General features: G+C 39.8%; 1 protein-coding gene across 3 annotated transcripts in view; it reads left to right on the plus strand.

The window, feature by feature from the left end:
• Nucleotides 1-24,855, plus strand: part of ENTREP1 (endosomal transmembrane epsin interactor 1) — a 61,025-nt gene that overhangs the window by 33,808 nt on the left and 2,362 nt on the right. For 2 of the 3 annotated variants that reach the window (XM_081281585.1, XM_081281583.1), the window contains exons 3-10: nucleotides 1,421-1,531; nucleotides 11,122-11,250; nucleotides 12,973-13,080; nucleotides 13,203-13,336; nucleotides 19,027-19,156; nucleotides 19,314-19,392; nucleotides 20,757-20,909; nucleotides 23,105-23,397. In XM_081281585.1, coding sequence (XP_081137711.1) covers nucleotides 1,421-1,531; nucleotides 11,122-11,250; nucleotides 12,973-13,080; nucleotides 13,203-13,336; nucleotides 19,027-19,156; nucleotides 19,314-19,392; nucleotides 20,757-20,909; nucleotides 23,105-23,397 — 1,137 coding nt within the window. Of the gene's footprint in view, nucleotides 1-1,420; nucleotides 1,532-11,121; nucleotides 11,251-12,972; nucleotides 13,081-13,202; nucleotides 13,337-19,026; nucleotides 19,157-19,313; nucleotides 19,393-20,756; nucleotides 20,910-21,777; nucleotides 23,084-23,104; nucleotides 23,398-24,855 lie in introns of those variants that run through there. The other variant, XM_081281584.1, reaches the window with a different exon arrangement.

A 24,855-nucleotide genomic window follows, 5' to 3' on the forward strand; every position in this document is an offset into this window, starting at 1 on the left:
GATTTCAGATGTGTTAAGTTTCTGAATAGCAATTGGCAATTTGCGGGAATCTACGTGGGAAGATCCTGCTCTGTCATTTGCCAACAACACATCCTCCTTTTCTGGAAAGCTTTGTCATAATCACAAGTAGTACTGTGCAAGAGGGGACACATGTTGTCTGCTGCTCACGTCAAGTCCTCTGGCCACCAAGGAATCCAGCCTGGGAAACTGGAATGTAGCCGTGATCAGAATTTTCCCAAAGATTTTATGATAGACTGTTACAAATTAGCAATAAAAGGAGAGAAGCCAGACTCCTCTGGAAGAAGTAGGAATTCCCCCTAGGAAGGATGGCATCATTTGGTATTAAATACTGACTTACAACATGGGTCTGGAGAGATGCTTTGAAGTTTGACAGGGAATGAACATTATAGTTGAAGGCCAAGTTTTCTCTATTGGTGTTTATTTGTGAACTCATTTGCCAGCCAACTCTGATACATCAGCTATCTAAATTGATGCTTTGTTTTCACAGTAATAATTATTGGCTCCAACCTTTTGTATTTGTTTTTGTATTTATAAAAAATTTCAATATTCATAATAATCAAGTTGAAAGACCTGTGTAGCCTCTGATGTTCACCAAGTAAATGCTGGCTTCTTGGTTGACTTCTGTCAGTTCTTAATTATTTGGAGTAATATTATATTATTATTATTTTGGGTACTGGGGATTGAGTTCAGGGACACTCAACCACGGAGCCACATCCCCAGCACTACTTTGTATTTTATTTAGAGACAAGGTTTCACTGAGTTGCTTAGTATCTCACTAAGTTGCTGAGGCTGGCTTTGAACCCTAATCCTCCTGCCTTAGCCTCCTGAGCCACTGGGATTATAGGTGTGCCCCACCACTTTGGAGTAATATTATTTTTAACTTTGGAAAAAAGTTCACAGAAAATTGTTGTGCACTTCTTTAGTACCTAAACTGTCATGATCTGTGAAAAGACCCATTTTTACTTTCATTTGTATCCTATGATATTTGGCCATCAATGACTTTGAGATCCTTGTTTTTCCTGTATTCCTCTTATAATCTAGAGCTTTTCTTTTGTCTCTTTACTGTTATTGATCCAGCAAAACTCAGGAAAAGTCAGAATTACTCAATGAGGAAATAGCTAGGGCTTCACACAACATCTGGATCAAAGATAAAGGAAGAAGAATTATTTGCAAAGAGGAAAAAAATAGGAACATGAGATTATTGAGAAGATATGAGTCAGTGGCATTCCTTAGCACAATTTAAAAAATTCTAAAATATGGTAAAAAAAAGTTTATAAAAGCATTGTTTGAATTTTTAAAAATTTTCTCTTGGAAGAATTTTTTTTTCTTTGTTCCAATCAAACCTTGCCTGTATTTAGCTGTGGTCTTTTTCTAACTGCCCATCCTCTTTCCATTTTAGGTAAACCTCTTCGTGTTGCTCTCTGTGGTTTGTGTCCTCCTAAATCTCGCGGGATTCATCCTAGGCTGCCAAGGGGCGCAGTTTGTGTCCAGCGTGCCCAGGTGTGATCTGGTAAGCAGCCTAGACATCACTGTGCATCAGGCAGACCTTGGCCCGGCTGCTCTCCTGGTGTGACGAGTAGCAGTGTAACTGACAACTGTGCAGAAGTGAAGCCTGAAATTGGTACAAGAAAGTGGGAAAACAAAGCAAAGAGCTCTTGCTCATTATTTTACTTGATTGTCATTTTTTGCCACAGCAGTGATCAACCATTATAACCCCAGAACCATAAACATGTCGTACATCATTAGTTAGTGAACGATCTGTCTACCTTCCTCTAAAGAGGAGAAATGGGTATTAAAAGGATTCAGGCTGATGATCTTTATATGAAAGCTCTGTGGTCAGGTGAATGTCAGCATTAAGGGATTTTCTGAGTTCAGAAGATAAGTATGGGGCATACACCATTTATTATGCAGCAGCATGCCAGTGAAGTCTGGGACAGCAGGCTATAATCAAGATTTGGTTTTCAGAGCTTTTGGGATTTCAGGATTGTGGATAAAAGGGTGTGGACTTGCAGCATTTCTAATTAAAAAAAAATTTTAAATTGTGGTAAAATACATATAACCTAAAGTTGAACCATCTTAACCATTTTTAAGTGTACATGTGAGTAGCAGTTGTGTGCATTTACACTGCTGTGCAAGCCATCTCCGGAACTCCTCATCGGGCAACTCTGAAATAGCATCCCCCTCTCATCCTCTCCTTGAGTGCCTGGCAACCACCATTGTATTTTCCACTTTCATGAATTTCAGTTCTCTTAAGTACCTCATATAAGTTGAATCATACTGTATTTATCTTTCTGCAAGTAATTTACTTCTCTAAGTATAATGCCCTCAGGGTGTTTCCATGTTGAAGTGTGTGTAAGAATTCCCTTCCCTCTTTAAAGCCAAATAATACACCATTGTATGTACATGTGACACATTTTGTTTATCCATTCACCCATGGATAGGCCCTTGGGTTGTTTCCATCTTTTGTCTATTGTGCACAATGCTCTATGACCATGGGTGCAACACATATCTCTTCTGCACCCTGCTCTCAGTTTGTTTTGAGTGTATTACCCAAGAATAGAATCACTGGCGCTCTCTGAACTTTTTAAAAGTACTTCTCAGTAACAGCTGTCTCTGTGTGACACAAAGCAAAAGGAATGGATTCTTTGGAAGTTGTAGTGAATCTCATCTATTTGGAACTTAGTTGTGAGGTGGCCTGATCCCACAGAAACCAGCAGGATGCAAGCAAAGAGGGCTGCCACCTTGCTACAAAGGCTGTGGTGGATTTGAAGCTCCTCAGTGAAACTCATGACCTCCCCAGACAGGAAAACTTCCCAGGAACTCAACCGAGAACCTGTTGCTCTTTTTTTTTTTTCATTTTGCAATTATAAATTTATTGATATTCACTTTACATTGTGATCTATAAAAGTGAGAATACAGTGTTGATAATGAACACAAAATGTTATGGGGATACTCATGAAGAACAACTTGATTATATCACATCATCTACAGGTTAAATCATTGCAACTTAAATAACCTCTTTCAGAAACCTTAAGAACTTTCTTAATGATATTTTTCTATTTTAATGGGGAAGGTGGATAAAACAAATGAAAAATTGAACACCCACAGATGATGGAGTTGGTTGTAATGTTTTTCAAAATCCAAATGTGATTATGGGAATATGGTATCTAGTGATAGCCCTGCTTAAAAAACATGGCTCCCTCACTACTAGTTAAACCAAAAGCAACAAATTGCAACCACATTTAAACTGTATAAGATCCTTATGAAAACAAATGAATGCCACATTTTACTTTATTTGATATGTCTAAATTTAGAAAGAGAAAAATTTAGGTAGGATGTTCTATTATTTAAAATATCAATGTAACATAATGTGAAATATGTAAATTTAAATGAAACTTCAGTAACCCAGAACTCCAACACGTCTCTGAAAGCAGCTGTGGAGTTGGCAGCCTGGATAATTTATCAATGTAATTGCAATACAAAAAGATACTGTTTTGAAAAGGGATACATAAGAAATGAGCTTCAACTCCAATTGCTGATATAATAAAGAGCAATGCCTTTTTATCTTTAGCCTCAGTTTCCTATCTAAAATTTTCTCTTTCTAAATTTAGGCATATCCAGTATCTTGATTTTTTTTTCTATATGCATTTATTTGTTAGACTATTCTAATTTTAACTATTATCAGGTAGATATTCATTAGTTATGTTTGTCAAATGTTTTAAATTCCCATAAATCATCAAATTATTACTATAACTAATTTTAATTCTTAAAAATACAAAGGATCTTATTTTATAGCTACTACACACTCTGACACATGTGTAAGTGTATATGACCGCACATCTATATTTTGAAATTAATGTTTATTTAGGTCATTATTTCTAAATGCTAAATGTTTTTACATAATACATAATGTATAGATTTCTAAGTAATATTTTAACACATAAAAATATTTAAAGTGCTAATTGTTCAAATATTGTTATAAATCAGATTTTTTTTCTTTTAATTTATTTTTTAAAATTTGTTCTACTTAGTTGTACATGACAGCAGAATGCATTTCAATTCATCGTACTCAAATGGAGTGCAACATTTCAGTTCTCTGATTATACACGGTGTAGAGGCACACCATTTGTGCAGTCATACATGTACCTAGGGTAATGATGTCCATCTCATTCCACCATCTTTCCTGCCCCCATAACCTCTCCTCCCCCTCCCATTTGCCCTATCTAAAGTTCCTCTATTCTTCCCGTGCTGCCCTGTACCCACCATCATAGATAAATATCCATTAACCAGAGAAAACCTTCCACCTTTAGTTTTTTTTGGGACTGACTGACTTGGCTTAGCATAACATTCTCCAACTCCATCCATTTACCTGCAAATGCCATAGTCTTATTCTTTTTTAATGCTGAGTAATAGTCTTAGAATTCTTCAGATTCTGTGGCTTAATAACCTTAAATTATGGATTCACATAACCTTTAAGACCCTCTGTGAATTGTCATCCTGCCTTTGCACTGGAGCAGCTCACAATCCCTATAATTGAGGCAAACCCCACGTTATTTCCTAGGATCTTGCCCTATTTTCTTATTTCTAACAATGGTGTCTCTCCCCCAAGGATTCCCTTCCCCTAACCTCTCCATCTGTTCAAATGCTATTAGTTTTTTTAAAGCCCCATTAAAAGACTGTTTTCTTCAGGAGATAGTCCCTGATCCACAGAGAAAATAATCTTCCAGAATATTCTATCTGTACATTTCTTAGGCGCTTATCTATCCCTTTCTCTTTTGTGCTAAAAATATTTGTGTACCCGTCTTCTTTTTTCTCAGCTGCAATCTCCTGGAAGAGTTATATCTAGGTTTCTTTTATCTTGGGAGTTTCCAGGAACCCCACACATACTCCTCTATGTACAAATAGTTCCCAGAGAAAAATTCTGGACAAAGGTTGGTTTTCTAATTATTACCCACACAGCAAATGAGAAAGGGTAAAGAGAAAAGACACAGACCAGAAGTGAAAAGTGATGATATATGGAAGAACGATTCAGGAAAATTGTTGCATAGATCAGAATTTCCTTTCTTTTTAATTTTTTAAATTTTATTTTTATTTAACTGATTTTATTTTTTAAACACATGACAGCAGAATGTATTACAATTCTTATTACACATATAGAGCACAATTTTTCATATCTTTGTATATAAAGTATGCTCACGCCATTTCATGTCTTTATACATGAACTTTGTTTTTTTTTTTGCATTACAATTCTTATTACACATATATACCACAACTTTTCATATCTCTCTTTGTATATAAAGTAGGTTGACACCCAATTCGTGTCTTCATACATGTACTTTGGATAATGATGTCCATCACATTCCACCATCCTTGCTAATCCCCTGCCAGAATTTCCTTTCTTTTTAAGACTGAATAATATTTTTTTCTGAATAATATTCTTTTAGATGTATATGACCCATTCTGTTTATCCATTAATCTTTGATAAATAGTCTACCTCTTGGCTACTGTGTATAGTGTTGTGATGAACACAAATTTATCTCAAAAATATCTTTTTGGGATCCTTTGGATTTATACCCAGAAGTGGGTTTGCTAGATCATGTGGCAGTCTTCTTGGAAATTTGGTACTAGGAATTGAACCCAGGGTGTTTAGCCACTGAGCCATAGCCATATCCCTTTTATGTTTTATTTTGTGATAGGGTCTTGTTAAGTAGCTTACGGCCTTGCTGAGTTGCTGAGGCTGGCCTTGAACTTGTGATCCTCTTGCCTCAGCCTCTTAAGGTGATTACAAGCATGCACCAACATGTTCAGCAGTAATTCTCTTTTTAACTTTTTGAGGAGCCTCCATACTATTTTCCAAAGTGGCTGCACCATTTTAGGTTCCTGCTGACAATGCACAAGGATTCCAATTTCTCCACATCCTTATTGACACCCATTTTCTATTTTTCTTGTAGTGGCCATCCTAATGAGTATGATGAGGTTATATCTAATTGTAATACTGATTGCATTTCTTTGATTATTAGTGATATTAAACACCTTTTCATGTGTTTTTAGCCATTTGTATTTCTTTTTGGAGAAAATGTTTATTTAAGTCTTTTGCCCATTTTTCAGTTAGGTAATTATTATTATTATTTTTTGTTGCATTGTAGGAATTCTTTTTATATAGTCTATATTACCCCTGGTAGATAAATACTTTGTATGAAGTATATTTTGAATTTAAAAATTACCTCTATAAAATCAGCTCTGTGATTATTTCTGATTATATAATTGTGAAAGTTTGAACAAGCCATGAAATATAGACTAGAACTTAAGAATCACTAAAAATCCTAGTATTGTAGGGATCCAGTTCTAGCACAGTTAACCACTTAGCTTTGTTTTATGCATCTTTTTATTCACACAGTATACATAATTTCCCATCAATGGGATCATATTATAATTGTTTTTCATTAGGAAGGTCATTGATAAATGAAGTAAGTCTTTGGGAAAAGGAATAGTTTCCTTTCCCCTTTTTCTCTTTCCCCCCAACATCATTTTACCTTCATGGTAACAGTCTGGGAAATTTCCTTTGGTAAATATTTACAGGATAGGGTTGTTCATGATTTTTCAAGAATGGGATATATTGCATATGCTTTGTTACAACTTTTCTCACTTAAAATATTTATCATACAAAGATTAATACAGATCTAACACCTTTTTTTTTTTCTTTTATCACTGTAATTCCAGTGATTCAGAAGACTAAGGCAGGGAGATCTCAAGTTCAAGGTCAACCTTGGCAATTTAGTGAGACTATCTATGTCTCAAAGTAAAACAGGGCTGGGGTAATATAGCTCAGTGATAGAGCACTTTCTTAGTATACATAAGGTCCTTTAAACCCTAGCACTACAATAAAAAATAAAAATAGAGAGAAATCTTTTGCTGGTAGAGATGTGGAGAGTGACTGGTGGAAATGTGAGATGTTTTAATTCTGTTTTGTTGTTGGCTTGGGTTTGGGCCAATAGAAACAATGCTGCCATCAGCACCATACTGTATCCCAATGCAGGCTTTTAGTCCTGACTGGAATAAGCTTCCAGGGCAAGGGATGGCTCTGTAGTGTATCTTTTGTCTAATTTATTATAAATCCAACAATCTTATGACTCTGTCCATTTTTTAAACATTTGAGTTAAAATTTACAGTGGAATACACAGATCTTATTGCACAGTTGTCTGAGTTTTTACTCAAGTTATGTACTCATCTTGACCAGAACATTTCCATAACCCTAGAAAGTTCTTTGGTGTCCCTTTCAGACACTCTCTGTGCTCTCATAGGTAGTCATAGTTCCTGTTTCTTTCACTGTAGGCTAGTTTTGCGTTTTCTTGAATTTCATATAAATGAAATCATATGGTATATACCTTGTTATGTCTTATTTTGCTCAGCATAATATTTCTGATACTTACTCATGTGCTTGTGCCTTTTTTGTCAGAGCAATATTTCATTGTATGAAACTACCACAGTTCATTTTATCCATTTTCCTGTTTTGATGGACATCATTTGGGTTGCAACCAATTTGAAAGTATTATGAACAAAGCAGCTATGGACATTATTGTATAGTGTTTTTGGGAACCTGATTTTATTTCTTCTGAGTAGATACCTGGGCATGGAACTGCTGGATCATGTGTCAAATGGGCTTAACTTTTTAAGAATCTGCTAAACAATTGTCCAAAGTAGTTATGTGAAATAAGTATTTTTATCTAAATTGGATATCTAGTTCCTTTATTAAAAGATACTACCCTCTAAAGTATTAAAGGATACTACCCTCTATCATCTCACATTTCCACCAGTAACTCTCCACATCTCTATCAGCAAAAGATTTCTATTTTATTTTTTATTATAGTTCTAGGGTTTAAAGGACCTCATGTATACTAAGCAAGTACTCTACCACTGAGCTATATCCCTAGCCCTGTTTTACTTTGAGACATAGATAGTCTCACTAAATTGCCAAGGTTGACCTTGAACTTGAGATCTCCCTGCCTTAGTTTTCTGAGTCACTGGGATTACAGGCATGCACCACCACACCCCAGCTCTAATTATTTTTGCTAGTCTGAGCAGGCTAAAGTGAGACGTCATGGTTACTGTAATTTAATTTACAGTTCCCTGTTTGCTAAAGATGACATCATAATTTTCTTGGTTAAGCTCTCTGGAATATTCTAATGTGTTAAGTTTAGGGTTGAAAAACCACAGTGTTGGAGGATAACAGGAGGAAGACAGATCTGATAGTGGTGGGTGATAGTATCAAGGTTGAAGGTGGGTGTTCATTATTTAGCATTGGGGAGACATCTTTGGGGCTTTGAAGATCAATGAAAAAGACTGAAGAGAAGTAAAAAGGAATCTTTAGAAATATTGGGAAGAGATGGGTTTAAAGAGAGAAGTGAAAGCATTAGATTGTTCAGGATCAGGAACAAGGAACACCAAATGCACCCTTGCCTTCAGTCATCTTGCAAAGAGCCTGGGGTCTTCCTTTTATCCTGTGGGCTCATTAATTGGTATGCATAATCACTTTTATGATTCAACTTGCAGATGGTCTTGTTTAAAGGGATCAACTTTCACTCATCTGGAAAGTGTTGCCATCCATCTTGGTTTACCCTAAAGATTTTGGAGTGATGTGTCTGCCTATGTGAAGGTCAGGTGTTAAATGAGTCCTGCAGCCACCTGTGTGGAGCACACAGACCTGCTTCCTCACTTACTGAGCACCTTGCTTCAAGAATGGATGCTGTGGAAGGAAGTAAGATGATGCCTAGAATTACCTGGGGGAAGGAGAGGCTTTAGGCAAGGTCTGGAGGCTTGTTCCAAGGAGGAATAGAGAAATAGAAATCATGTGGAGTCATGGTGGAGAAAGTGAGTCTGGTTCCTGGTGGGGAGGAGAGCAGGGTGAAGGCTCCATTAGTGGGTATTTGTTATAACCAGTGTTGTTAGTGTTAATACAGGGACTGTTCTCCTGGAAACTTTAAAGGAGGAAGCCTATTGGGATGAACATTCACCTGCAGACTGCAGCCCAGTGTATGGGGTATTACTGATTATGGAAGAGGGGCAAAGAGAAGCCAGGGATGCCTGGAAGGAGAGAAGGGTTCCTTCCTGTCTAGACTCTGCTTAGAGCAAGCCTGTGAGAATGGCCAAAGTAGTTTTCCTTTAGAGAGTAGTATCAATAGTGTTTTCTTTAGAAGGCTAGTAGCAATAGTAGCAGCAAGATATAACTTCAAAAACTGAGAGACAGTGGTGGAAAAATTCTAATACAAACAGCCTGTGCCTCTGTGTGGGGGGTTATGAATCTAGGTTTGGGGACATGGCTAAGGTAAATCGTTTTCATAGACACACCAGGAAAAGATGGAGACCAGAAGGGGATGAGTTAATAGAGATGATGGAGGCCATCACGGTAACTGAAGTTGTCATTCCTTGTGCCTAAGGCAGAATTTATATCAAGATCTGATATAATAATGCATCCCTTTCAATGTGATCTCAGGTCAAACAATCAAAAATGTTTCAGAATCCATGGAGTTTTGGAAGAAGCAAAACTAATCTATAGATGGCAAATCTATATATGGGCAAAAATTGAGAACAGGGGTGCCTCTAGGAAGGTGGGGGCAGAGATTGATGAAGAAGGGTAGGAGGGGCTTTCTCTGGAGATGGCAGTGTCCTGCAGTCGTAAGGGCTTGGACACATAGGTGTATGCATTACATAGAAGTCCTCAAACTGAATATTTAGGATTCATATTTTTTTGGTATAAATTATACCTCAAAATAAAAAGAAGCTATAGTCCCTCTGTCCTCAAATATTATGTAATTTAACAGAATGTTTTTCTTTAGTTCCCTAGTCTACTCAGATTATAAGGAATCAAGTTTTCTCTTAATTTTGTGAAACACTGATATTTCTTACTGTAACTAGAGATTAAGAATCTCATTTCAATAAGAAGGTGCCTCCTCTGTTTAGCAACTAAAATAGTGTGAATATTCAGTCATTCATAAGGATTCCTGAAGAATTTTGCAGCTAGTGAAATTAGAGCTGCCTAATTAATTTAACAAGTAATGAAAGAGGTAGAGCCTTTCCTTTTAGGCAAAATAAAGCCAACTCTGAATAGTTCAGGCAGCAGAACAAGTGAGAATAAACCTCACCCTCAGATTATGGGTCTTAGTGGCCAAAATCTGGTATTACAAATTCCATAGCATGGACTCAAGAAAAACTTGAAAAGTAACTGAAAGTTTGCAAAGCATCTCACTAAAAATGGATGAGGTTATGCATCAATTACTACTTCAAATAACATTTTCTGGCTGGCCAGAAAATATAGGAGAAATTCAGGAACTTTATCTCTTATTTAATAGGTAACAACTATGGCTACATTGAAGATGTGGAAAAAAGTTCTCTGTAACCCTCTCTGGTCTACAGTAGTTTGATATGCTTGTTTCACATATATGGTGGATTGGACTTCACACCTTCTTGGAGTTAGATGAGACCATTTGATTTGCTTTGGCAATAAAATTATGAGTTCAAATGATGAGTATTATTCACAGGAGGAAGCATTAAAGTAGGGTTGCTGTATTTAATAAGTAAAAATATAGGATGCCCAATTAAATTTGAATAATTTAATTGGATAAACTGTTAATTTTTTTAGTATAAGTATGCCTCAGGCAACATTTGGGACATACTTATATTTTAAAAAATTATTGTTTGTCTGAATTCAAATTTAATTGGGCATCCTATATTTTATCTGGTGATCCTATTTTAAGTGCCAGTGTGCCATTGATCATGTGCTCTCTATCTGTACAGCATGTCATTCATGCCATGCCATGGAGATGGTGGATGTTCCATTGGTCTGAGTCCCCAAGGGATATGTTAAGTAGATCCCCTTGCTGATCAGCTGTGAACTTGTATCATGTATGCAAAATATCCTTTGTTGGTTAAGCCACTGAAATTTTGGTTTTGGTTATTACTGTAGCATACCTTTGCCTATTCTGACTAATGCAGGTACTGCCTTATTATGTTATATCACATTCTGTAGGACTGATGTTTTGTGGTCCAGCAAGAGAGTGATTTTAGTTCATAATTAAATTATTGTTCTACCTCTTTTCCATTAAGGTGGATTTAGGTGAAGGTAAGATTTGCTTCTGTTGTGAAGAATTTCAACCAGCCAAATGCACAGACAAAGAAAATGCCTTGAAACTCTTTCCAGTTCAGCCTTGTAGTGCTGTTCATCTTCTCCTTAAGGTATGTTGAACATGTTCCAGCCTCACCAAGAAATATACCATTGTGCCCAATGAAGGCAACGTTACTTGAAATGTTCCTATCCTGTCACTGTCCTCAAATAATTAAGCTGCTGATTATAGATATGAGCAACCTCTTCATTAGTGACTCAGAGGCAGAATTGAGTATGGAAAGAACCACAGATTATTGTTTCTTTAAATTATGAATTTAAAATTTTTGAATACACAACTTTCTGTGTGTTGAAGAATTGTAAGTTAGCAAAACATGGAAAGGAGCCTAACTATACATATATGTGTGCCCGTGCATGCGTGGTGTAACTTTTAGCAGAGACTTTAAATTGCAAGCTCATTGTCATTGTTCTGCTGCTCATTGGTTAGCATGAGTGAGTTATGGAGCTTTGTCAGATGTTGCTGTTCTGTGACACATGGACTAAGAAGAGAGGTAGGCCAGACAATAATGGAGAAATTCATTATCTCATTTAATAGGTAACAACTACAATATGAAAAAGAAAACTTAAAAATAAATAATAATTTATCTCAGTCAAAGAGAAATACAAAATTAATCGTTGTTAGGGAATTGGATATAAAAATTCAGTTCAGTGAGTGACAAAATCAGTTGGCGAACCTGATTTGTTGTTTGGATTGTTTACTGCAGATCTTTGTTTTGGTTTTATTTTTGTTGTGAGGAGGAATCTCTAAGCAGAGCAAGATAACTATTGGAAGCTGCCAGCCCTGGGTTTAGTGGATGTAAAAATGGCCTGCTTTCTTTGGCTTCTACATATTTGATGGCTGAGTCACTGCCAAACTTTCTGAGCCAGGCCTTAACTTGGGGAAAGCCCCACGCAGGAGCCAGGATTGTGGCAAAAGAAACTTTTGGAATTGCCTTTGCTGCTGTGCTCAGAGGAAAGAAGTCCTGTTTATGCTCTGGTTGCCTTGGCCCCTGCTGTGCCCTAATTGGGTGCTTGGAGCAGCACTGCCAGTTGCTCCTGAAATACAATAAGTGGCCACAAAGTAAGCAGCCATGCTGTCCTGGTGGGAGGCTGGGAATCACATCCTAGGGAACACCAATTTCAGAAAATAACTTTGCTACTCCATTGGAAGGTGTGTTTCTAGATAGCATTCTGGTGCTTGCAGAAAGCAAGCATCCTTTGGTATTGATGGGGATTGGCTCCAGGACCCCTGAGGACACCAAAATGTGTGATGTCCAAGACCATTACATAAAACAGCATATCAGTTGCATAGAATCTACACATATCCTCTTGTATTCTTCAAATCATCTCTAGATTATTTTCTATACCTAATGCAATGAAAATATTATATAGTTATTGTACTGTTTAGGGCATGATGGCAAGAAAAAAGTCTGCATGGTCAGTCCTTTTTTTTTTTTTTTTTCTGAATATTTTCTATCTTCAGTTGGTTGAATCTGCAGATGTGGAACCCAAGGATACAGAGGGCCAACTGTAACATCATCATACCAGGTCTTTTTGAGACAGACAGCTTCTGAGATGAGTTTTAAAGATTAAAAAGTGCACACTCTTGCAGGAGGGTCATAATAACAGCCGGCCTTAATTTTGGTGACTTCCGGGAGCCAGACCCATCTCACACTTGTCTTTTCAGGGCCCTTGTCTCCCCAGGATGTTGTGCTTATGATTCAGATATGTTTTAACACTGCATGGCGGCTGTCTGCACTCAGGTGCTCCGTAGCAATGTTTTTTTCGTGTTTCAGAAAGTCCTCTTTGCCCTGTGTGCCTTGAACGCGCTGACCACCACCGTCTGCCTGGTGGCCGCCGCCCTGCGCTACCTGCAGATCTTCGCCACCCGGCGATCCTGCATCGTAAGTCTACGCGAGGCGCTTTTGGTGCCGAGTCCACGGAGCCAGCCCCTCGCCCTTTGGTGTGACCCATTGCTTTTCTCCCCTCGCCCTTGTGCTGACTCACCAAAGTGCCCTTTAATCAGGATGAATCCCAGATGTCTGCAGAAGACGTGGAAGATCACGGACGCATTCCAGACCCCGATGACTTCGTGCCGCCTGTGCCTCCCCCTTCCTACTTTGCCACCTTTTACTCGTGCACACCGCGGATGAACCGCAGGTATGGTCCCTAAGTCCTGCTGTGGTTCTCAGTGGGGTCCTCCGTCTTGAAAACTGAGTCTCCAGAGGTCACAGCAAGACTCTGACTTTTCTTGGAAATATAGATGGATTGTGTTGTTTGTCAGGGTTCTCAATTCTCATTGTCTCTTTTCTCTTTTGTCTGAAAAACCCAATGAATCAGAAGAAAAGTCAAACCTTGACCTAAAGAGATACTTTTTCAATTTCAATTAGCTTCCTAGAGAAAACTGACACCCAGGGAGATAACAACTGTAATTTGACATGATTGAAAGTCGCTGTTGCCCTGGAAACGCTCCCAGTTAGCCGAAATCGATGTTTCATTATAACACCATCAGCAGGTCCCAACAATCATGAAATTCTTTCCAGCCATTAAGAAAAGATTAATTATTAATTGCATTATCCTGGTTTAGGAAAATAGACACCTTGCTTATTTTCTTTTTCAAACTCCAGCTCAGAATTTGACCATCTTTTTTCAAATATCTGGAATTATCATTTGTAGAATGAAATGCTACCTGTATTTGTCTAGTTGTTACTGACTTCTAGAAATGAACCTTTAAGAACAACGCATTTAGTCATGCAGCAAACATACAGTCAATCCTTAGCTGCTTGCTCATTGCTGTGTTAGGTTATTGAAATTCAAAATGAGCTAGACCTGCTTCCTTCCCTCCGATCAAGGAGTATACACCTAGGTCATTAGAATGTGTGTTGAAGGATCACACTGTGATCAAAAGAGATACTTGGGGTGCACAGAGGAGGTCTGCCTAACCTAGAATAGTGAGATAGGAATGGCTTCCTGGAAGAAGTGACCTTAAGCTGAGTTTAAACAATAAGCAAACTTATACTTAAGCCCCCAAAGAAAAACCTCTGAATTTGCAGTAAGACTAGTGTCTTGAACTTGTTATCCTGAGGGCCATGCATTTCAACTTTTTAATTTCTGTAGTATATGTAAAGTTAACAAACCGTTTTGGTGCCAGGCTTGTGGTTATTGGAAAAACATTTTCTAAAGTTCAAAGCAGCTATATGTGACTTTTCAAATGGGTCCCACTAGGCACTGTTAATGCTCTTCCTGACCTGTCCTACTAGAAAATCCTGAACCCCCTCCCTTCCCTGCCCAGACAGAGGCAGCAGTGATCACAAGCTGGAGAGGGTGTCAGCTGAGTGGACAGATGGCCTGGGGCAGCTGTGGGATAGCTCAGCCTCTCTTTGGGGAGTGGCCTTCTGGCATTTTTAAGCTTCAGGGGCCAGGGTAGCTTCCATAGTCTTGCAGGAAATGAACCAAGACATACAGTTGCTGAAGAGCTATAGCAACAAAACACAGATTATTTGGGTGCCACTGGACATATTTGCTAAAACTGTAGCCCAGTTTCAGGAAGTCTACAGAGGGCACGCTGGAGGACAGTGAAAACGACTGTTGCTTCACCGTTAGGAAGAGAGATGCCATCTTCAGTAAGAATCCTGGCTCTCAGAGCTTGCGGGTGAGCACTTGGTTGACCTCAGAGGAGGCAACAGACAGATTTGATTTCCTACAGTGGCAGAAAGGGAGAGTGACTCATGTGCTTCAGGAGTCCTGCTGTCCAGCACATGTCCTGCAGTCTCCCCACCTTGCTTTCTCTTCTTCCCTTTCTCTTTTCTGCTCCACCATCTTGATGTTTGTCGGTGTGGATTCCACACATTTTGGGGACCTGGGTATATTTTTATATTTGTTCTTCTGAGTCTTGAGACAGCCTCTGGTCAAATCCAAGTTGGGAGAAGACTGACCTGCTTCTCGCAAAGGGCTTTACCATGTCCAGAAATTGGTAGGGCACTGGGGGTCAGGGACCTCAAGCAAAATACCCTTGTAAGAAAGAAGACCCACCCAGTCTGGAATATATGCCTGGAGTTCTGGATCAAATCGCTAGTGGGCAAACACCCTCATTTTGTGCATTTCTGCAATATCAGAGTGCAGTATACTTTTCCTTTTAAAATGATTGAACTTATATTTAGATACGTATTCTGTCAAAGGTTTTTTTTTAAATTTGACTGAATTTGCTAGAGTCACAGTGTAACTCAACTTTATAGATATTAGCTGTTTAGCCTCAGTTGGTGATTCTTATAAGCAGGTAGGCGAAGATATGCAGGAATGTTTTTGTCCATATTTCCATGGCCAGGTATGTCAACAGTTTTTGCACCAAAGAGGCCATCTATTTCCTGTAAGGTAGTAAGCCCTCTTAGAAGAGATTTATTTATTTAACTTCTATAAATACAACTACTTCAGGCTTTGGTATCTTCTTGAGAAAGGGCTTCTCAAGTTACTGTCATAAACAGAAGTCTGATTGCAGTTGAGGCTTCTGTCCAACGATGGCTATCTACTTTGTGAATTGATTTGTAAGTAGAGGAGAGGGCTGTGTACCCCTACTCTACTACTCCAGGCTGTCCCCCATCCTTAGAAGTTGGCTTGTGCCAGGAATCAAAAAGGCAGCAGTTCTGCCACCATGTGCCCAGTGACAGGGTGCAGGTTTCCGTGGACAGCTGGAGGTCTTCGCTTGGTCAAAGGTGCCTTGGTTGCAGCATCAACCGGGGGTAAGTTGCCAAGGCCTATTTATAGCATAGAGTAGAGCATGTTTTGTGTCATCTGTTGGAGTGACCTCTTCATTTTCAGGCCCATGATCAGTTTTCTTAGGGACTTCATGATGAACGTGAAAGAGCCCTGACTCTGGGAGTGTCTTTACAGGTGACCCTGGACTAGTCTCTTTCCATTTCTGAGCCTCCGTTTCTTCATTCACAGCTGCTGGGAGGGCAGTTAAGAGATAATGGACATAAAAAAACTTTCTTAAAACCAAAGTTCAGACTACTTTTCTTAGTCTGTATGTGCTACCATAGCAGAGTAACATATCCTGGAAATTTATAAAGAATAGACATTTATTCTTACAGTTATAGAAGAACTTATAAAGATAAAGGTGCTCAAAGGTTTGATCTCTGGTTCCAAGATGGTACTCTGTTCCTGTGTCCTCCAGAGAGGAGGAACATTGTGTCCTCACATGGCAGAAGAACAAGAGAGAACCTCCTTCCTCGAGCCCCTTTTATTGTAACATTAATCTATTCATGAAGGCTCTGCCCTCATGACCTGAACCACTCTCCAGAGGCTCTACCTCCAACACTGTTGTGTTGGGGAATAAGTTTCCAACACAGGAATTTGGGGGGACACATTCAGGCCATACCAGTGATGTTCTACTGTTATCAGTTGTGAGCTTTAAAATGTTCTCAGTATGTGTCCTACTCTTGAGAAACATTGAGCTCTTAATCTTATCTGGCAGCAGTTTTCTAAAGACCTTCATTCTTAATAAAAATCTGATTAACTTTCCCAGATAGAGCAGGGCTTTAATCTCAACCACCGGGTCCATTTCCTTCTGCAGTGGTGCTTAATCCTGGTCATGCATTGAAATCACCCAGAAGCACTGGACACAAACAGGAACCTGAGCACACCACAGGCCGTCAGAGTAGAGCAAAAGCAACCTGCCAGTGTATAGCAGACCCCTTTGCCCCCACGAATCCTTGTTTTCCCAAGGCAAGTAAAATAAAAAGTTGCTTGATAGGAAAGGAACTTCCCTTCTGCATCAACTCTAGAGTATCTCCCATAAATGGGGCTTTTGTAGTCAATGCAGTAATCACTGAGAAGGTCATTCATTTTGTGTTCTACTTACATATACTGTACCTTCTCTTCCCTTCAAATTTCCTTCTGAAGAGATTTTGCTGTAGTTTAGGGTCTAAAATGGAAGCTTACTTCTCTGACCTCTTGACCCTCAGCAAGGGTTCCTCTCTGAACATGTAGGTACCACTGGGTTGGAAATGTCAAAGAAAGACCTTGAGAGCTAACAAAACAGGCAAGCAAAGCTGGGGGCAGTAACTGCCTAGGCAGAGGACATGACAGCCCTCTGCATGTGCCATTTGCTGAGGGGGGAAAGCCAAAGGTTTGTAAAGATTGGAAAGATGGTGCATGGGGTTATGCAAATGAGGACTGAAGACTGTCCCTCTAGGGGGTCTATAGGTCTCATTGATTAAAAAACCTGCATAGTTCCTTAGTCAAAAAGTATCTTCTGTTAGGTCCAGGAAGTGGCTCAGCATTTATGTGGTTCTTATGCAGCTTCAGCTGGAGAGGAAAGTTGGATGAGACCTGCTCACAAGTCCTTTTCTCAGGGAGAACATCTCCTGCAGGATGACTTTGCTGGGACCCTCCCAATCCTTCTAGGCCAGGACCCTTTATGCTTGGCCCTTTGTTCAGACTGGATGAGTCCACCTAGACCCTGCTGTCCCCGCTTTCAGGACAGGCAGGGAATGAGGTCCTTGTTTATGGATAGACAAATATAAAGGAGAGAGGAGTGTTCTCCCATTTCTCATTCTGCCAAATCCTAGATTTTCATGAGTTTTATTGTTAGGAAAAAAAAATATCACATTTTTTGACACTCTCCATTCCCTTTTTATTTTGTAAATGGGCACAAGGAATAAATGAAACAATTTTAAATCCAGAGAGCACGTCTCCCCCCAAAACAGTCCCCTGCATGTAACTGGCTCAGAATCTATCTTCTCATTATCTCTTGTTTTTTTTTTTTTTTACCTTTTTATTTTTCAAGAGCAGACATTGAACTTTGCCTATTATCTTTTTTTTTTTCATTCTGTAATACTCTATAATCAGAGTACAGGTTTTCTGTCCTTTTTGTGTATTTTATAGTAATTATTTTAAAATTTATATTCTTCATTATCAGAGGCTTTTTTTTTTTTTTTTTTTTTTGTAGAATTTTCTACAAACACGGGCAGGAAATCTCATGGGTTTTTGTGTTTGTTTTTTATTTTGCTATTGGTGATCCCTTACTAATGGTGCAAGACAAACAAAACCCCCTATTATTTAGGCAGCACTTAAGATGAAAAAGCATATAGTTTTATTTGGGTGGGAGTAAGTCAGTTGGGAAAGAAAGTCAGTAGTTTAATAACTTTTAAATGATTAAGTGTGGGGGTTATAACACTTTTATGGGTAAATATTGGAAATATAAATTTTAATAACTAAAGAATCCTCAGCCCTCCCCACTTAAAGAGCAGAAGTGGGAGACAATGAAGAAGAAGAGAGAGGTAACAGTGAAGGCCTGCAGGACTAGGGAAGGGAAGGGCTTCAAGGGAGAAATTAAACCAAGAGAACAGCAGCCACCATTTTAATAAATTCTCAGGGTATGTGGTACATTTGTCTTCTTCAGTCCACCTTCTCTAAATCCACACTGTCTGTTTTGGCTGAATGGGAGAACCTTCAAATATATTCCTTTCCTGACATCTTGAGTTAGTTATAGCTTTGTGGTCGTTGTTGTTGGTGTTCATAACATAGATGAACTCAAGACCTTTCGCCAGTTTGCCACACCCTCCTTCCCTCCCTCAGTTTCTGGCAACCACTCCTCCGTTTGCTGTCTCTATGGATCATTGTTTGCTTTTTGACTTAAAAGCATGATGGTGTTGCCTTTGATGTGTGGTCACTTGTTAGGAACTCTGGGAGCTCCATCAGGAGCAATGCAGATTGACCTCCCTCTCCTGGACTCTGATAGGGGCAAGTGGTTTTCCCCATAGTCTAGAGGCAGAGGCCCGTGTCCAGGAGCCACTGCAGTCTGAGGCCCAGTCTGTAGAACGTGATTCCTTATGCCAAGATGCTCTTCCTAGGATGATTGGTCCTGACATCATTCCACTGCCACACATCTACGGAGCTCGAATCAAAGGTGTGGAAGTGTTCTGTCCCCTGGACCCCCCACCTCCATATGAAGCTGTGGTTAGCCAGATGGACCAGGAGCAGGTACTGTTCAGAGTGTCTGCCTTTTGTACATTGACTGTAAGCAGGCCACATGGCTCTCTCAGGGGAGACTGCCCTGCACATCATTTTAAGGAGTTTACTGGGGATGAGCAGTGAGTTGAATATCAGCAAAATAACCCTGTCTTTTCCTGTGATTCAGGGATCTTCATTCCAAATACCAGAAGGATCAGAAGCTGCTGCGAGCCCTTTGGAACCAGTTTGCACACAAGTGACTCAAGGTAATAGACACATTCCCACTGCCCAAAGTCATGATTCAGTTCATTAAAACATGGTAGAAAATCAACGTGTCTTCTGTTTTGTTGGAGGTCAGGTATTCTTGGAGAAAATGGATCAACCTATATACTTCTTTCCAGGTGCAAAAATATTATCAACTATTAGTATTTGTAAATGGGACATAATTGTGAAAAGAAAAAGAAAAGATATCCTTAGAATCTTTTATGAATAATCAGGTCTATTTCCAGGAACCTGTGAAATAGATTAAAGTTTAATTTGGCCTTCCTATCTTTTCTCCTATTAAAATAAGCTGAAGTCCTTTGAAGGAATAAAAGTTTCATTTATTGCAGGGTAGTTTGTTGTAGGATTGCACTGTGTCATTTATAACCTAGTGCCCTGATCATGCTGCTTTAACATTTAGTGAATTCTGACTTTTAGTCCTATGGTAAATACTAGAGTCAGTTCACATTTGTCCTTGTAATTTAATGATATCATTTTTATAGCTTTCTCTCTTTGGGGAGGTTTTAAATGACCCAAAGAATTGGGACAAAATTGCAAATGGTAATAAATAATGAATCAACTTTTAGCTATTTTAGATAGAAGTAATTTTTCAACAGTACCATTTGGATTGGGTTTCTGTTTACCTTGTGTGTGTGTACGTGTGAGGCATGTGCTTTAACTACACTCCCAGCCCTCCATCCATCTGAAGTAGAATTATGAATTAATATTCAGTTACCCTAAATGTGTTTGTAATTCTTGCATTAAAAAATATTTTCCAAACTGCAGATCAGGTTCCCAAATGATGTACTTTTATTTCTGAGCAGAGGTCATCCAAATCTTGAGTGGTTTTACTGACTGATTTAGTAGCCACTGGCTCCTTAACTGGACTATGCTGGAGTTCCGCATCTCTGGGTGAACTCTGAATTATGCAGATGTCCCTCTGCCAGGCTTTGGTCTACAGCTTGGGGCAGCCCCTCACTTGTGCAGGTAGTTCCTTCCACGGAAGCAAACTCATTCTGAACATTTAGAAATGATAAAATCTCTTGAATCTCTTTTCAGCGCTATATCAGGATTCTTCAGTGGAGAAGATTCTGAGCAAAAAGAAAAAAAAATCTGACATTTTGGCATGCATTCTTTATTTTGCTCTTGGGATTAACTTTTTTTTTTTTTTTGGTTTTTGGAGTGGTTTGGAGAAGTCAGTTTTCCCATAGAGCTAGGAAATAAAAACTTACTGGGCCAGCAGCCTAAGTAAATGTTATTAACTATACTACTGTCACCCTGGCAGGTTTGGGCTCACAGGTGTTTCCTGCCCAACAATTTCAAGGCTATAGATGGTGAAATAATTTGTTTTTTCCTTTAAAAAAATCAGGTGGGGACATTTCTAACACACCTGGAGAAGAAAGCACACCCACAGCAATTCCCAGCTCACATCCAGAGCATCCCTCAAGAAACTGGAGAACCCTCCCACCGCTAAGGACAAGATCAAAGAGTGACCCTGTCCTTCACCATTCTGAGGAGAGAGGTGATGTCATCCCCCAAGCTCTTTGCAGTCCACTGTGCTTATTTGCCTAAAGATGTCAGGTGAAGTGGGTGATTCTGGCCAGCCCAGGGACCTGCAATTTAAGTGGGATCTCGAAGGAGGTTAAGAAGTTGTGAGGAAATAGATATTCTGTATGCACACTGGGATTTATTTCTGACACTTTTTTTAAGGATGGAAAAGAATTTGTGTTTGAAGTCATTGGCATCAAAGGTATTTTGTTGCATATGACACTGGTCCTACAGGAAGAAAATTATGGAAACCTAGTTCTGATTTCTAGTTGCTTATAATTCTGTGGGAATAAGTCATAGGGATATATTGTTTTTACCCTCCCCCTTCTATAATTAAACATTTGTTACCTTTTCTACTGTGTGGGAGTAGATTGAATTATTGAAATCTAAGCTTGTTTTAAGAACTTTAGATAAAGTGAAACATACTCCCACACTTAATCTCCCTCTCCATTTAAACTTTTGCTTGAAGAGAGATGTTATTTGAATAATGTAAAAAATTTTTTAAATGGATCTTTTTGGTGAATATCTGAACACATAGACATTCTCCAAATAGCTTACTACTGTAGAAAAATATTTAAAAGTAAAGAGGTAAAGAAATAAAATCAAAATGTTGTGTGATTTCATTAGCAGGGACTTCTTTTGGGGAACAATTCCAGTAGGTGGTCTTTGCTCTTCTCAAACTCTGTGAAAATTAAACTCTGGACACCTTCTGACACAACTGTCTCTTAGCTCCTGTCTGAGCCCTTGCAGCCTGGGTTCAGTCCCTCTGACAGCACGAGTTGTTCCACAGCTCTGGACTGACCTTGCGGGAGCCACAGGAAACACTCCTCTTGTTTCTGCAGCCGCTTCAGAGCGGGAGGAAGTCCCGTTGCCTGGCCTGAGTGTACCTCTGCAACCCAGCAGACTGGGCAGCCTCGCCCCTGATTCCAAGACCTGCCTCCACTTGGGTCTCCCGTACCCTACCTGGCAAGCTGAGGACTCAAGCTGGCCACCTGCAGGCTTCCATGAGAACTCAGCTGTTTACATGGCTAAGGGAGATTTTTCCGGAAACCCTTCCCATTCTTCAGCCCTGTGAGGATGACATATGATCACCCATTGGATGGCTTCACTGGGGAAGGCACTAGGTCGCTTTCAACCAAACTAGTGTAGATTCTGACTGTCCTCACACATGAGTGTTCAGTGTGTATTTCTGGAAGGCTTTCGCTCTCTGTGACATGCAAATGGCAGCCTGAGAGAATGACCTCTAGCCCCAGTTTAGGGCTCCTCAGGTCTACTTTCTTTAGAGGAAAGGGAATGCTCCTGTTCCTCCACCTCCTCTCCACTCCACTGCTTCTCCACTGCTTCCTGTCTTCCTTGAATACTAAATACGTATCAGGTCTTCCAAGACTGAAGTCACCAGTTTTATATACACGGAAGGCTGCTGGCTAGGTTTTGGACACATGGAGACCAGATTTTTGTTCCACCTCACATGCTTCATGGTGCAATAGCATTTGGCTGGTCTTTACATCTTTGCTGATGATGCAGGTAGCCATGCAAATTAGAGCCTCTAATGGATTTCCCAGGCCCCTATTTGACTTTCAGAATGATGTGTAATTTTTCTGCACCTAATTTTCTGTAATAGCCATATAGATCTACCTCATAGCCATGGTGTGAACATCGGTAATAGAAGTCAGTACAATGCCCTTGAGGATGTTTAGGACAAAGGTACAGTCAAAGTGAACATAACATTATATTCACTACACAGTCTTGTTTCTTTTCAGTCCCTTCTTTTCTGTCGGTGACTCCTCCATCCTCCCTGCTTGGAATATTCATTCATTGGTCAACCATGATTTTTCTGCTTAGCTCATCCATCCCATCTATCTGCCATACCCCATGGAACTTGCTCCACTATGGGTTACATTCTGGATTCTATTCTCTGTCATCTGTCTTTACCTTGGGGATTGTGCTTTATGTGACATAGTTGAATGTCTTGGGACATGTCCAGTTGGAAATGCACTTCAGGGAATTGGCTTGTGCCATAGTTGTCCCCACCACCCTTTTCCTTCTGTAAGATGAAAAGCAAGATGTGCATGGCTATTGGCATTTGTCAGATGCTTTCCGCGCTAAGTTCTGTGGCCTATGTTCAAAGGGGCTTGGCCAACGAGTACATGTTAATTTATCTGCCCACAGCCACCCCAGTGCTCAGCTGTGAAGCTGCGACACAGACCGAAAGGAGGCTGGATCTGGCAGCAGTGACTCTAAGAAGAGGCTTGAGACCAAGAGCGTCAAGATGCAGACCACGGTCTTTGATAGACTATAAGTCTTACATAGATACCAAACTGCTGGTGGCCAGGTTCCTGGAGCAATCCTCCTGCAGTATGACCCCAGACATCCATGAACTTGTAGAAAACATTAAATCTGTTTTGAAGTCTGACGAAGAGCACATGGAGGAAGCCATCACAAGTGCCAGTTTCCTGGAACAGGTAGTTTTGTTATTGATATTGGGCATGAATCTGATAACTGGTTCCCATAGCAGCTTGAGTAGCTCTCTGATTTCCCACCCAGGGCAGAGTAGGTTCAGGCCCCTGTCTCTAGGCACCTGGGGATAGGAGATCAGGGGATGGGGAGAGAGGAAGCTGGAGAGGCTTCCTTCTAGATGCAGTGACTTTTCTGTGGTGCTCTTGGTCAAACGGAAGAGAACCCAGTTTTCTGGGACACAGAAGCAGGCCTAGAAAAAGCAAAGGATGCAGACAGTATCCTTCACAACATTCGAGTTCCTGAATTCAAGGTTTCCCTTGATGTGTTTTCTCAACCCTTCAAAAATGATGACTTAAGGTGAATCTTAATATTGGCAAGATTCTGGGAGTGATTCACATTCTCACAAATTGCCTAGCAAGATAAATGAGCCGATAGGACTTTTTCCTTTCCACAACTGAAAAGTATAAGGCAGTTTTCTAAGTGGGAGTAATTCAGGGAAATGGTAAAATTGGGTATGCACATAATCCTTCTGGATCTCAGGTTTCTCATCTCTAAAGTGAAGGATTGGGCTAGGTGATATTGAGGGGAATTAAAATGATAATTAAAATGGTGGTCTAAACCCCCAGACCTCTGAATTAGTGGAATTGCCTCCTGGTAAAAACCTCTCCAGCATTTGAAAAACTGTTAACTTTTAGATGTTTACCCTGTTGCTGTGGGTCAGTGCACAGAAGCACTTGGTATGACCTGGCTCAGCGCCTTTGAGCATTAAATACCAAACAAATACTTCTCAAGTTGAATTTGGACGATTTTCAGGGTAATTACCGCTTCCAGGATTCTAGGTAAAAATTTAAGGTAGCTTGAATACACCCACTTCTTGCTGTCTTCTCTGTTCTTCCACTTCTTATTGAAACGGGAAGTCAAAATCTCTCCTACTCCCTCAGGGGCCCAGGGGAGAAGAACGATCTGATTACTTTCAGGAAGAGATACTTGAACTTCAGACCCTGCTGTGGTTTGCTCTCTTTAAAAGAGTGTTAAGTCAATGATTCTGGGTCAGGTTCCATTTAGTAGCCTATGTAGGGGAGACAGTTACATCCTGGCAACCCTGACCTACATTAGTTGTCATTCTCTGCTCCCTTCATTCAGTCCAGCCCCAATAGCTCAATAAACAGGAGTATTTGGAACTACTTTTCGAAGGCCACCAAGCTTCGCTGTTGGGGAAGAGCTGGAGCATCCTTCAGACTTCTTCAAAGTCTTGCTCTCTGAGAAATAGCTCTGAGGAAAAAGAACAGGCATTTACAGTTGTCCAGGTGTTATAATTACAAACGTTTGCCAGGTCCTTGAATCCTAGACTGGTTAAAATTTCAAGTACTGAGATTGTTGTGGCTGACATATGCTGGGGCCTTCCAGAATTGGATCCCCAGAGGTCAGTTATCATGATGCCACACCCCTCCCAGAAGGTAGGC

The sequence above is a fragment of the Spermophilus citellus genome, assembly GCF_964194105.1.
Source record: "Spermophilus citellus genome assembly, chromosome: 2".
Classification (NCBI taxonomy): domain Eukaryota; kingdom Metazoa; phylum Chordata; class Mammalia; order Rodentia; family Sciuridae; genus Spermophilus; species Spermophilus citellus.